This window comes from Chaetodon auriga, chromosome 5, assembly GCF_051107435.1.
Source record: "Chaetodon auriga isolate fChaAug3 chromosome 5, fChaAug3.hap1, whole genome shotgun sequence".
Taxonomy (NCBI): Eukaryota; Metazoa; Chordata; class Actinopteri; order Chaetodontiformes; family Chaetodontidae; genus Chaetodon; species Chaetodon auriga.
Genome location: NC_135078.1, coordinates 26,330,291 through 26,343,362, shown reverse-complemented (window position 1 = coordinate 26,343,362; position 13,072 = coordinate 26,330,291). Strand labels below are relative to the sequence as shown.

The 13,072-nt window shown below is 42.4% G+C and overlaps 1 protein-coding gene across 2 annotated transcripts; it reads left to right on the top strand.

Annotated features, from left to right (window-relative positions):
• The first annotated feature begins 69 nt into the window (after positions 1–69).
• LOC143320791 (uncharacterized) lies at positions 70–10,124 on the top strand. Of its 2 annotated transcripts, none has more exons than XM_076730738.1 (6): positions 70–739; positions 4,082–4,375; positions 5,541–5,630; positions 7,377–7,551; positions 7,947–8,110; positions 8,269–10,124. In XM_076730738.1, the coding sequence occupies exons 4-6, from the start codon at positions 7,395–7,397 to the stop codon at positions 8,386–8,388; spliced, it is 441 nt and encodes a 146-aa protein (XP_076586853.1). In that variant the 5' UTR covers positions 70–739; positions 4,082–4,375; positions 5,541–5,630; positions 7,377–7,394; the 3' UTR covers positions 8,389–10,124. The 2 variants fall into 2 exon arrangements, 1 of the variants encoding a protein (XP_076586853.1); XR_013077184.1 differs by having other exon boundaries at positions 75–739; positions 7,942–8,110.
• Positions 10,125–13,072: the final 2,948 nt, after the last annotated feature.

Genomic DNA, 13,072 nt, shown 5'->3' with positions numbered 1-13,072 from the left:
CAGTAAAATCACAGCGGCAGGTTGTTAGAATGAACTCATGTATTCTCGACAGCGGTTACTCTGGACCGCGGTGCATGCTGGGAGCTGCTCCTTGGAAACATGGCGTCGCACTGATCTAGAGACGCTCATTATCTTCACCAGCAACTGACACACCGGCTGGGCAGTGAGCGAAGCTGTCTGCGTCCTGAATTTAACCGTGAAATGAGCTCTTTACGGATGCCTTGTCAACGGTGCAATAACGGATTTTGTACGGGTGTCATGCCCACTCTGCTCGGTAACGTTAGAACGATAGCGTACGGTAAGTTAGCTCTGGTTACAGCTAACGAAGCTAGTCAGCTAGCTGCTACTGCTACTGCTACCACGACACGACCACCCATGTTATGTGAAGAAGAAGACCTGCAACTACTGTCTGTTCACCGCTTGGCTGTCTTCTGTTTGCTGGCAAAGTAGTTCTCCAGTCTGCCGGGTCAAACGCCACCGTCAGACAAAACGGCGACGGTAACGGCAGCTATGTTATTGTAGCTCGCTAGCAGGCTAGCTAGGGCGTTTCTGTCATTCTGCCACTGAATTTTTAATTTTCGACCCCTTTGGCATCACTGTTGGAGGAGAGAGCGATGGGCTGCGGAGCTGTAGATTCGTCCCAGTGGCTTTCGGTGAAGGAGGAGACCATTTTCCTCCACGACGGACTCATTCGGGTCGGGAAATTGGAGTGACGGAGCAGGGGGACACCGAGCAAGAGGTGGGTGAAAGCCATCTCTCACACACAAGGGTTTATATATAGAAACACACACTCACAGCTGTCTAAAGGGTGTCTTTTTGTTTCTTTTGATTTTAAATTGTGTTTTCACTGTGAGGCGCTACACCACCCGATTCCCTGATTGTCTACCCCAACGCGGGACTATCCCCGGTCGGCACTCTCCCGCTAGCCAGACTATCGAGCCCACCGACATATAACGGAGCTAGTTATCTTTTTTTATGTTAGTTTTTTGTTACGTACAAGTGTATTTGACATATAATTAGTGACATATTGTTTCAAATACACCTACAGTATGACCATTAGCCTATGAATTGACTTTGTCGTTACGTTTTAACAAGTGGTGGATAAATCCTCTTTCCGTTTCCGGTCAGTTAACGTCACATCACAGATACTCTTGAGTTCGCCATGCCTCTGGTTTGGTAGTACGATGTACTGTATCCTTCGTTCAGTATCTGTGGTAGTAGTTGTAGTAGTAGTAGTAGTTGTTGTTGTTGTTGTTGTAGGCCTAGTAATCAGGGATGGGCAAAGATACATCTAAAAGTATTCCCAAATACAATGCGAAGTACCCAGCATTAAAACAGCCTATAAGTGCACAACATTAACTGTGCATTTATGAAACAGCTAGAAATTATGGTAAAGTAATTATGAAACGGTTAGAAAATAAGGCTACAAGATGCACAGCAGTAACTGTATCTATTTCTAACAGTTACAGTGCTGGGTATTTTGCATTAGTGTTTTGAAATACTTTTATCTGTATCTTTGCCCATCACTGGTAACAATAATATCAACAAATGATAGGACTAATAATGATCACAACCCTTTCCTATAATACTTATACTAGTATGTTACCAATCACCTAATCTTTCTAGCATTATATTTGTCTGCATATATATATATATATCGTTTTATCCAGTAGTGTTATTCTTACTGGAGTGGTGTTAAGAAATAATACGTGTGCCAATACATAATATATGCTATAAATGACACGAATACGTGAAATATAATCAGGGGGCAGTGTATATATATGATAATACGTGAAATATAATCCGGCGGGATAGATCGTCTAAACCACCTGGGGCTACGCGTCCGTGGGGCTACGCGTCCGTGAGCGAACTCAGTTGGGAGTCTCCGTCTATCTACCCACCACCCTCACCGATAACGGCAGCGTTAACGTTCGCAAGTTTTCTGTCCAGACGTTACATGTTATTGACCCTCTGTCAAGTTAGCAAATGTTCTCAATTCATTTCCTATCATGTCCTTCAAAATTTAAGTCATTCAAACGGCGGTGAAAAATAGGTTATGCGGTCACAGTGTTTCTTCTAACGGCACGTTGAGATGATGTTATGTTTGATTTGCTGTATAAAATTGTATTGAAATAACCCAGTGTTCATATGAGGTGGCACACACGCTTCACTTCTGTACCTCAGGAGTCAAGCTGCTCCACTTCAATTTCACAGGTAATGCCAGTGCAGTAGCATTTCTGTGCAGGCAACTTGTCAAATTCCACCAATCGGTAAACATTTCTTTGGGTCTACAAATCACAGTGTGGAGGAGTGTTTTCTGTAACATCCATGTTTGTTTAAATTGTTTACAGACTTTTGATAATTGAAGATGATTTATGTATAATCATAAAAAAAATTGCTGTAATGCTTTATGACTTGTATTTTTGTCTTCTAAACACAGGGAAACAATGTTATCTCAGGTGCTGGATGGTAAACAGCGGGTACTTATGGAGCGTTTAGGTCAAATTTGCTCTAACAGTGCGATAAAGGGTTTTGACTAGAAAGTAGGCTTTTATTTTGAAGGTAAAATCTCGAGACCGGACGTGGCTATGTTGTGTAGTTTCGGGAACTTTACGGTGTTGCAGATGGAAACTATCCTGTATAACTTATATGCACAAATGTGTAATAGTTATTTAGAAAATATATTTATTTGGTTAACAGCATATAGCAAGTCAAAAGATAAAGTGATGTTCAGTTTAAAATTCTGTAGAAATTCATATTAATTTGTTAATATCTCAGCACATGCTTGTTTTAGAGGATGTTGTAACAGTGGTCAAGCTCACAGCTGTATGAAGTGGCGTGTTGGCGTGGTAATGTCCCCAGGATCCCTCAGATAATTTAACCCCAGCAAAAAAGGTAACATGTATGTGGGTGAGACTCGTTAGGTTGGCATGTTAATTAAAGCTGTTTTGGAAATGGGGTGGTGCACATACAGATATAGAAAGCCTTGTACAAAACGAGATACATTTGATATTGTGTTGTAAAATCTGGACATTTGTTTGTTGGTGTCAGACTGCTATGAATGCTGGGTCGTAGCTCATACCAAAACACAGGGTTGTCTTATTATTCAAGGTTATATTCAAATTCTTGATGTTTCTGGCCTTTTCCAGTCCATCTCAGACTGACTGGGTCACTCACTGCTGTTTTCGTAGGTGTTGTGATACTGACTATTTTTATCCACTTGCAGCAGTGTTTTTCAGAGAAAGGTGGAGAAGGCCCAGCATCCAGCTAAGGAGTGTTACTGTAACATTAGCAGCATTTCTGAAATTCAATCAATACAAATTGTGGCTGCTAAATGGCATAATGGGCTTTTTTCTAGTCCATGATTCGTGGGCCACAGAGTGTAATCAATATCTGAAATGCTGCCTAAGTGCACATGAAGCACATTGCTTCACTTGTGATAGGCTGTCCTGGATGTGTGTTGCTATCCCTGACCATTATGCTATAGACCAAGGAACTGTAGACACAAGGCTTTATTCTTTGGAGATGTTTCATCCATTTTGTAAAAACATAAAATGAGATGATGTCAACCCAGTTTGCTTTTCTCAGCACATAAAATCATTTCTTTGTGTTTTCACGTCTTCATTATAGACTAAAGGAATGGATAAACTCACACTTTTCACTGAATGTTTTGCTCTACTCCCCCTCCACCCTGACACCAACCCCTGCTGTAGTTCTGTGTTTGTATGAAGAAAAAATCAAGCTGTGTTATTTCTTATTACTTCATATAAGAAAAAAATGTTGCTTTTCCTCTTCAGCGAACATGCTTCTGTCTTTATCTTCTCTCTTTTTTCATTTTAAGTGCCGTTCATGTTTCTTTACAGAAATGAAGAAACAAATGCAGTGTGTCAGGTGTTGGTAGTTCTTAGTTTCTGAGGAAAACAGAAAGCCATCTGGTTGTACTTGCAACAGCGGTGCCAACAATAATACCACTTGGAAATGCCAGGGAGGAGAGGGAAGTTGAAAAGCTGTCTGTTTGCACTTTAATGTAAACTTGTATTTTTCCTGCTTTGCTTCCCTGCTGTCGACTCCTGTCTTACAGATACTAACATTTGAGACGAAGAACCCGGTAGAGCTTGCTGAGCGTCTGCGCGCTGTCTGTGGGAATCAGAGCAACACATATGCACGCCTGCTGGAGGACCGTCTCAATGCCCTGCGTGGCCTGTGGGGGGCGCAGTGGCAGCTGGCTCTGGAGGAGCAGCAGGAGCGAGAGGGAACTGGAGGGGCTGATGAGGAGACCTTGGCCTTTACCTCTTGCTGTAGCTTCAGCCATTATTCTACAGTTGGTGAAATCCATGGGGCAGCAGCAAAGGGCCCCTGGGATTGACAGAGCTGGGTGAGGTCATGATGACTCTTTTGTTAGCCCTGGTTCTTTTATTGGAAGCCCAAGAACAAACCGGAGAAATCTTCAGTTCACAGCTGAAGTATTTATTGAGGTCACAGGTGAAGTGTAGCAGCGCTGGGCCCGGAGTGACAGAGCTCACGCTGGAGTTCTGTCAGAAAGAGCTCAGATCTCTGATAAAAGTTCACATTTATCTTCTCGGGCTGAGCCAGCCCCGTACAGAAGTTGGACTTAGGCGACTAAATGTAATTGGCCAGTTCCACATCTTGTCCAGCCCCATCCACATCATCCAGCCCCAGTGCCTTTTGACTGACACTGGGACATAATTAAAGAGCTATCAGCTTTACTCCCCCACACCAGTGATGGGGTTGGTTAGTAAATTCACTATGTAGGAGGGGGAAGTAAGCTAACAGACTGCCATGTTTACACAGTGAGATGGAGAAGGGGACACTGATGTGACTCGTGTGTGTCGCCTGTGAACATGTAAACACTGAGTCAGACATACATTCCTGCACAGCTCATGGCAGGATTTCCCCAGATTATTCCAGCGTCCCAGTGACTCTGTCACATGCTGCTGATAAGCAAATCAGAGTCCTTTGATTTTTGTTACTTCTTTGCTAACACACATATATGGTGACATGTCAGGTGGTTAACGGATGTCATCACCACAGACATCAATATTATCAATCAATATTATCAATCAATAGTAATCATTGTCATCGTATTCTTGAAGAGGTTTTCCAGAACTGCAGTTCCTTGCGTCTCTCGTTCAGAGACTGCCAGGACAGCACTTCAGCAGACCTCCTCTCGCATAGATCTTCTCCCTGAATATACAATTACTTCACTGTATTCAGTGAGTAGTTCAGTCTTGGATGAGGCACAACAGTAAATGAACACTGCACAAACTTAAGTAGGTTGCTCATTACACCCTGCAGAGTCACAGTGTAAAATAATCTCTCAGCTGCACTCAAATGGAAAAAAATTCTTTTATTTAGATTCAGAAACGATTGGGGTTTAATTCCCAGCACATTACATCGGAACCCCTCCATAAGTCAGACCAAGTATGATTTCATTTACAGCTCCAGAAGTGTGTAACAATGAACGTTTCCTTGTGCTTCATGCTGAGGCCTCCTGACTAATCTGCCAAACTTCTCTTCAGGGGATCTCTGAAGACCTTCATCCACACAGTTCACCTGCTGCAGAAACAAACTGATCTGGGCCAGCTCCCCGTGTCAGATGTCCTGTACAGGTGAGTGTCGGTTAATCTGAAAGGACCCTGCTGTTATTAGCGACTCTCCCAATGAGCAGCCACTGTATCTTTACTGCTTCAGACTCTTGCTCTTGATTTGAGGACACGCTGCCCACACCTGATCATTCTGCTGGAGGAGCAGAGAGTAAAGGTGAAAACCCCTTGTAAAGATGTTTGTGTGATCAGCCTCTGCATTTGTAAAACCAAAGATCTGAATAATAACTCAGCGGAGATGCAGTCCTTTCATGAGCTTGTGTTGAATGATGTCTTGCACACATATCTAGAGGGCTGTGCATGTTATTTTCTTTCCATTATAATACTGCCCTGCTTTCTGATTTATTTATTCACCTTTGGGTTATTTATAATGCCCTTTGTCTGTAATGCATGAAGTGTGTGAAATCCCATCCAGAATGGAGGGAGGAGGGTGCGTTGCCTGGTACAAGGCTCCCCTGGCCTGATTTTACTGTATATGTGTAGTGAAGAGATTAGGGCCTATGCTGAAACTAGAGAAGAGCTGTGACTGTGAGAGGTTTAGGAACAAAGCAGAGGAGGAAAGAGTGATGCTCACTCTCCAGCAATCCATCAGCTCACCTTGTAGAGTGATGAAAGCTGATCGGGGTGTATATCCATAGAGAGGTTTGCATGTTTACATCTGAAGCAAACCTTACACCAGATCAGTTTAGAGTCTCTGGAGGCTTCACAATCGTCATAATGAAAAATCAAGTGAAGTAAACAGATGTCTGGCCTTGCTCAGCATCCTAATTCTCCACGTCCATTCCCCTGTTGATACCTCCCTGACTTTTCATTCCCATTATCTGTCATTAACCTTATATTGAATTCCTTCTGTCCCTGTGTCTTGCAGACACTGACCTAGCTCGCTGTCTAGCCACAGACGGGCTCTATCTGTATATCACTAACTCCTCTGGGAGAGGACTCAGCAAGCTGGGCTCTGGTTTACATGGGACACTGAGGGAATGTGATACAGCAATAAGAGAACAGAGAGAGAGAGTGAGAAACACTAAACACTTCCCAATGCAACAGTAGTGTTATTTCCTGGACGTTTTTGAACCAGTATCTGCAGCACACCATCGCATCCTCCTTAACTGTCTTTGATTGATTTAGTTGATTTTTAAAAGGGACAAAAGGGCGTGTGCTCTGCATCTTAATTCCACGCCGTGGTAGCAAATTACGCAATTTGCACGCAGAAGGCAGTTTCCCTCTGCAGTGTCTTTTTAGAATTCAAAGAGCCCAGAGATCATTTTTTACTCCGTGCAGAAAAGATATATGTGCCAGGTTCAGGCCTATAAGTTAGCTCATTTTATGCGAGCAGCATCTCAGTCTCCTCGATTCTATTAGTCAAGTAACAGCTTAGAAAACAAACATTTCAGTAGGGAAATGAGACGAGCCATGCTACAGCAATAACACACGGGCAATAGCACAGCTCGTAGCGGTGGCATGCAAACAACCAGATTTGTGAACCCGCAACAGCTTTGAAACACCACACCGCTTTTCCTGTAGGACATATATATATATACATATGATGGGATGTTGTCACAACTCATTTTGCATCGAGAAAAGAAAAATCAAGTGTTCAGCAGAACACAGCACAGACCGCTGAAATAGATGCACTGTGTGTGTTTAGTGCAGGGGGTTTGTGTACTGTGGAAATGAAGAGTTGGAGCCTGGCTGGGTGGTGCTCAGCAGCGTCGCCTCCTTCACCGGCCTTCCTCTCTGTGCCTTTTCCAGGTGTGCCACATTGTGCCCATGCCAGCCCATCACTTCCCTGTGGGCAGCAGCATGACCACGCTGCACCTGTGCTCCGATGGAACGTACCTGTACTGTGTCTGGTCCCCAGCCAGTCTCAATGAGAAGACGCAGAAAGGCCATTCTGTCCTCATGGATGTCTTTCACCTGTCTGCAGGTACTTTATGCCCTGCCGTGTAGAGTCAATGTGCCATGTGTCAGTAATGGTCAGGCAGTGCATTATAATGGCTCCAGTCTGCTGCAGTGGAAGAGCGTCAGGCTGGATGTGGCTCCACTTCCTGGTGAGACGGGAGACAGACATGTTTTTCCTCATATACAATCTACAGTCTCTTTTGCTTGATTCAGTCAGCTTAGAAATCCAAACAGCACTGTGTGGTATGGATTTATACTAAACTCTTTAAAGGCGTTTCTTATCTGCCTGCTCTTTCAAAAAAGCACATCTTGCTTCTGTAACTCAAGCTGTATGTAGTGTTAGCACGTTTTAAAATATGTCATTACCTGTTAGCTTTGAGTCATGACTAAGAATGTGACCGTACGTTTGTATAAGCGCAGGCGATGTGGCTGGAATAGGCCGGGAGCGTTCGGGGGGCACTCCTCCACCCCCTGGTCAGGGCCCTAAGGGCAGGGTCTACTTTACCTACTGCAGCCAGCAGCTCGGCCCCATCCTGGGGGATGTTGCTGGTGGGATGTGGCCTCTGGTCCACATTCAGAAAAAGGTAGGCTTCTGTTGACTAAAGTGAAATGTTTATATTTGAACTGTTGATAAGCTGTAATGTTATTACATATTAATTTAATATGCATCCATTTCTTTGTTGTTCCTGCTCAGGATTAATGCTCTTAATTTTCCTTTTATTATTTAATTTTCTTTTTTCAGAACTCAGAGATCGTGCCAACTTCGGAAGCTGGCCATTCAGACTGTTGCATCACAGGTGACCTTGTGGATAATCTGCAGAAATCTTATATCCTCCCTCGACATGAAAGTGTCCTCACTTGACCTCTCATTAAAGTCTTGATTGTATTGTGCGATCAACAGCTGTTTCTGAGATCCTTCTCTGTTATGATGTTGTGTCTTGTAACTGGTTTGCTGAGTGTAAACCTCAGGTAAATCTAAAAACCTGCTGCCATCATGACCAGCCACTTCCAGGATCCAGGAAAGCGTAAGTCGTCAAAACTTTATTTCCATTCTTAGCCTTTATTTGCTCAGGTACAATTGAGAGAACACATTCCTGTTTACCGGCCCCAGTACGAGGACAGGTCTGCTGAGGGACGACAGCGTTGTTTGGCTGCTCAGATGCTCTGAATTTAGCTGCAGTGTGAAGCGTTGTGGGATGCTTGGAGTTGCAAACATTACGTGTTAAACAGTTTTTGCAACTCTTGCTTACATGACCTGGTTTTAGAGAACCAAAACAAACACCACTCTGCCTTAAAAGATCAAGTCTCTCATGATGCATCTTGCTCTTAAGTTGTACACTATCTTCTATTCTTCTGTTTCCATCATATTACAGCTTCCTCTCAAAAACAAATATGTTTGAAGAGAGCAACATCCTCTGCTTTAAATGATGGCCAACTTAAGGCTTTTTCCATGTAAGCTGCTCCAATCTTCATTACCAAAGTGCTCTTCTAATAAATACTTGGCTCTGTCATGGCCTTGATCATTTGGCATGTGATAGCAGCTTCTGATCAGTTCTCTCGGCTGCCCTCTGGTGTACTGCTGGAGGTAGTACAAGCAATCTTGTAGATCGGTTACTTTACCTTCAATCCGCTGTTCAAATGCCATGATAAAAGATCCATACTAATACTAATACTAAGCCAGTATGGCTGTGTTAGCTGTAGCAGCAGCTCATTGGGTTTCCATTTTCTGTTGTTCCTTTAGCCTCTTCAGTCTTTCCTCTTGAGCCTTCAGTGCATGTTTCTTTTCCAGAGCAGCCATGCGTTGGATTAGTGCTGCCTTTTCAGCCTTTGCTCTTAAACATGCAGAACTTGTGGTAGAAGCTTTAGACTTGGATGAAGCCCGAGTTTTTCCAGGTGAAGAGTCATTTGAAATACTGTCGTTACCATGAAACCTGATGTGAACTGAAGCTCAAAAACACTGGCTGTCCTCTGGATGTCGGAGACTTCCCCCAACATCTAACTCATCCTGATTCATACCTTATTTCATTCACCTGCTGCTGGGCGGTTACCAGTTAAACAGAAACAGACAAATGCTGCACCCTTGTGGCCAAATAAGGTACTCACACAAAACATAGATGAAGAATGGCTCCTTCAATTATTTTATCTGCCACTGGTATGACTCCGGATAATGCTCTGATAAAACAGTCAGTATGCTTTATGGGGTGATGCACAGCTGTTTTCTGCTGTTTTTGCCGAGTCACTTCTTGCTTCCTGGGTGAATTTGACAGCAGCTGAGTCAGAGACTTTTCAATTATTTCTGCAGTTCAACTATTTCTACACGGCAGTTTTTTTTTTGTTTTTTTTTTTTAAATGAATTTTACTGGATAACTGTTGAGAAAGTACAAATACTTCCACCCTGAAATACTAAACTTAGCTGTTACTCTGCCATAGTGCGCAAACTCCGTACAGTGGGTTACACAAGTGTCAAGTTGTGAACGATGAATATAAAATTTCCGGTCATATTTTTAAAATAAAATATTAACGTTCACTGATGCCAAACACTACTGTACAAGATGAGAGTGTCGTTTAAATAAATAAATCATATCAAGAGAAGTGTAGTAAATGAACATTCAACTGTCATTATTATTACTGAATTATCATTCTTAATATCGACATTATTTCGACTGTCAGTTAAAAATCTTGTATGTCACTCCAGTCACAGTCTGACAGAGTGCAGCATCCAGTCCTGCACCACTGAGCTCAGGACCAGCTTCATCCCGCATGACACAAAACTGTTCAACTTTTTTCATTATGACACTTCACCTGGCTACCACAGTATTATATTTTGTTTGGTATTCTATCTTCTGTTCCAAATTTACATTTAAAATACTGCACTATTTTATTTCTTAGTTAATTAGTTTTTTCCACTTGTGTGATATTTCTTTGCACATGTATTTTATGCTTCTTGTACTATTTGTACTCTTATAGTAATTGTTCTGCATATGACATTCAAGTACTTCTACTATTAGAAATGTATGCATCTATGCAACTTTTCTCAGCTCACGAATTGACAAGTTTTAGGACTCTTTGTGTTAAGATAGTAATGGTGCCCGCTTTTAAAAAACCCAGAAAACTGAGACTGCTGTTAAGGTCTTATTGTTCCCAGAAAAATATAGAGCCGTGATCGCATCGTGTACCGCTGACATGCCTTTATTTTGAAGGCAACTTCTCGCAGATTCCGGCATCGTTTCTGCTTCCTGTGACTAGCTTCCCGCAGCTTCGGGGTACGGCTCTTGCTGGGTCTTTAGCTGCCGCCGTTCAGCTGCCTTTTGACGGCCAGACAGCGTCTCTTGTGGTCGCCTTGAACGCCGTCCTGCCTTTCGGCTTTTTGGACTTCCGAGAAGCGCTGAAGAAATGAGCTTACTGTCGAGGATTTAGTGTGTTTTGTGTTCTTGAGTGCTTGAAGCCACCTGAAGTGAACTGAGCTGAACCGTTGACTTGCCACAATGAGAAACAGGAGCACCTCGGGCGTTAAACTACCATGCCCGGATGGTCCACCAAACTATCCTGAGACACCAAGTGCTTAATTAACCTTTTCACGTATATTTAGCAAACTTTGCGTTGAAATAAAAGTAGTCCGTCAACTATAGGAATAGCTGCTTCGTACCTGCAGCCAGGTAATATTAGCTGACCAGTGACGTATTTTCCATGCGCACAGTGGTCATTGAGTGCAGTTACTTGCAGTGTTATCACGGTGGTTACGGGTCTGACCACGGTGTACTGGAGGACTCCCAGCTTACACCTGAACAGCAGCACCCTGACAGGGACAGGTACATGTAACGGTATGTTTGTTATGCAGTGTGCTGTAATTTTCAGTGTCTTTTAATCCGAGGTGAAGTGTTTATTGTGTGCTAACGAATTGGGGTACGACAACACCACCTCATCCATGCTCAGGCATTTTTGTGCTTTGCATGAAAATAATGAGGGGAATGTGGCTGGACGCAGCCCATATTTTGTTTCTGAATAAAAATGAGTGAAGTCCTTAAGTTGCACAATCAAATTCACTGCCCTCTTCATGTTCACAAGCACGTCCACTGCCCCTTACCTTGTTAAAACACTGCAACAGTTTGAAAACAATTGTTCCCGTGTCATTATGAGTTATTCAAACGTTGACAAAATAATATGTATCGGTAATATATCTGGCTGTTTAACGGTCTTTGACCAGCAGGGGGGTTTGTGTGCACATGAAGCCTCGAGAAATTAGCCTTTTGTGAACCATTTGACTGGAAGGCTTCAAGAAGCTTCAAGAAGCTTCATCTCACATCACTAACTAAAAACGTTCACTCAAGAATGGAGCTCTGTTACACCTGCCACATTGCATGTCCTAAACAAAACTGAAGGTACTAGTTTCGAGCATACACTTCCGCATTGATATCATGACGTAATGGGCAGCGATTTAAGGAGACGCGGCCCTGCTTTTTAAAGGGAAATTCCACCCAAAAAATCAAAACAAAAAGCAACACTGTATCAATCCAGTACATCAAGACTTGAACTGACGATATCTGTGACTGTCTGTACATACTCTTTAACATTTTGTTTGAGATATTGTAGGCCTATTTCCAAATGATAAGCCCGTTTACCAATAAAATCACTGTGGCTGCTGTCACATTGTTCATTGTCTTTGGAGCAGCTTCAAGATTTATCTCTCGTTGACATCTTTACTACAGAATGCTGAATTGTTCAAATCCACATATCTAAACCAATCTTTTCAATGTAGTAAACATAACATGCATGGATTCTATTTTAAGGTGGGTTAAGTCCACTATGGTGTATCAGTGATTAGAAAGGAGTGATGAGAAAACAATAGGACAGTCATTACTTTTAGGGGGAACTAAATCAACAGGTGCAATTAACCAGAGACTTATTGTGTTGAGTTTTGTTATTGTTCTGTTGTACCTTTGTGAGTTGTAGACCCACTGTGACCCACCGCTCCATCAGCATTTCATTCATTCATTCATTATGGAGTAACTCCTAGATCATATGTATATGTGTCTCCAGATTTCCTGTTTTCAGCCTGTTGTTGTTCTAGATATATGACTATTTTAAGCCATGATATATGAAAATTTCTAAGTTGAGTGGTGTCTTCTTTAAAAGAGTTATTGCCTCACACCACAAGATTCAGAAATCAATGTGGCCCTAAAATCATTTTTTATGACTTAAATAGAACCAATCAGATTAAATGGAACAACAAAAACTCATAAAATAGCTCACAGAGACCCATTGAAGAGAAAATAAAAAATCAGATAAGAAAAAACAACACGTACAATTCTGACCAATATTGAGGGTGTATATTTCAGTCATTTTGAGGCTATTGGATTTGTCACATGTTTGCAGGCTGCCAAAGATAACTGATTTATCGACAGAAAGCAGCCTACATGACTCATGGAGCATGAACAGAGTTATTCATCAGGCTGGTTATTACTAAACTGTGTTATTTTAAAGAAAGCAGTGACCTGTTCACTGGACTCAGCCTAAGGCCACAATTATAATGCTGCTGGTACATTCAG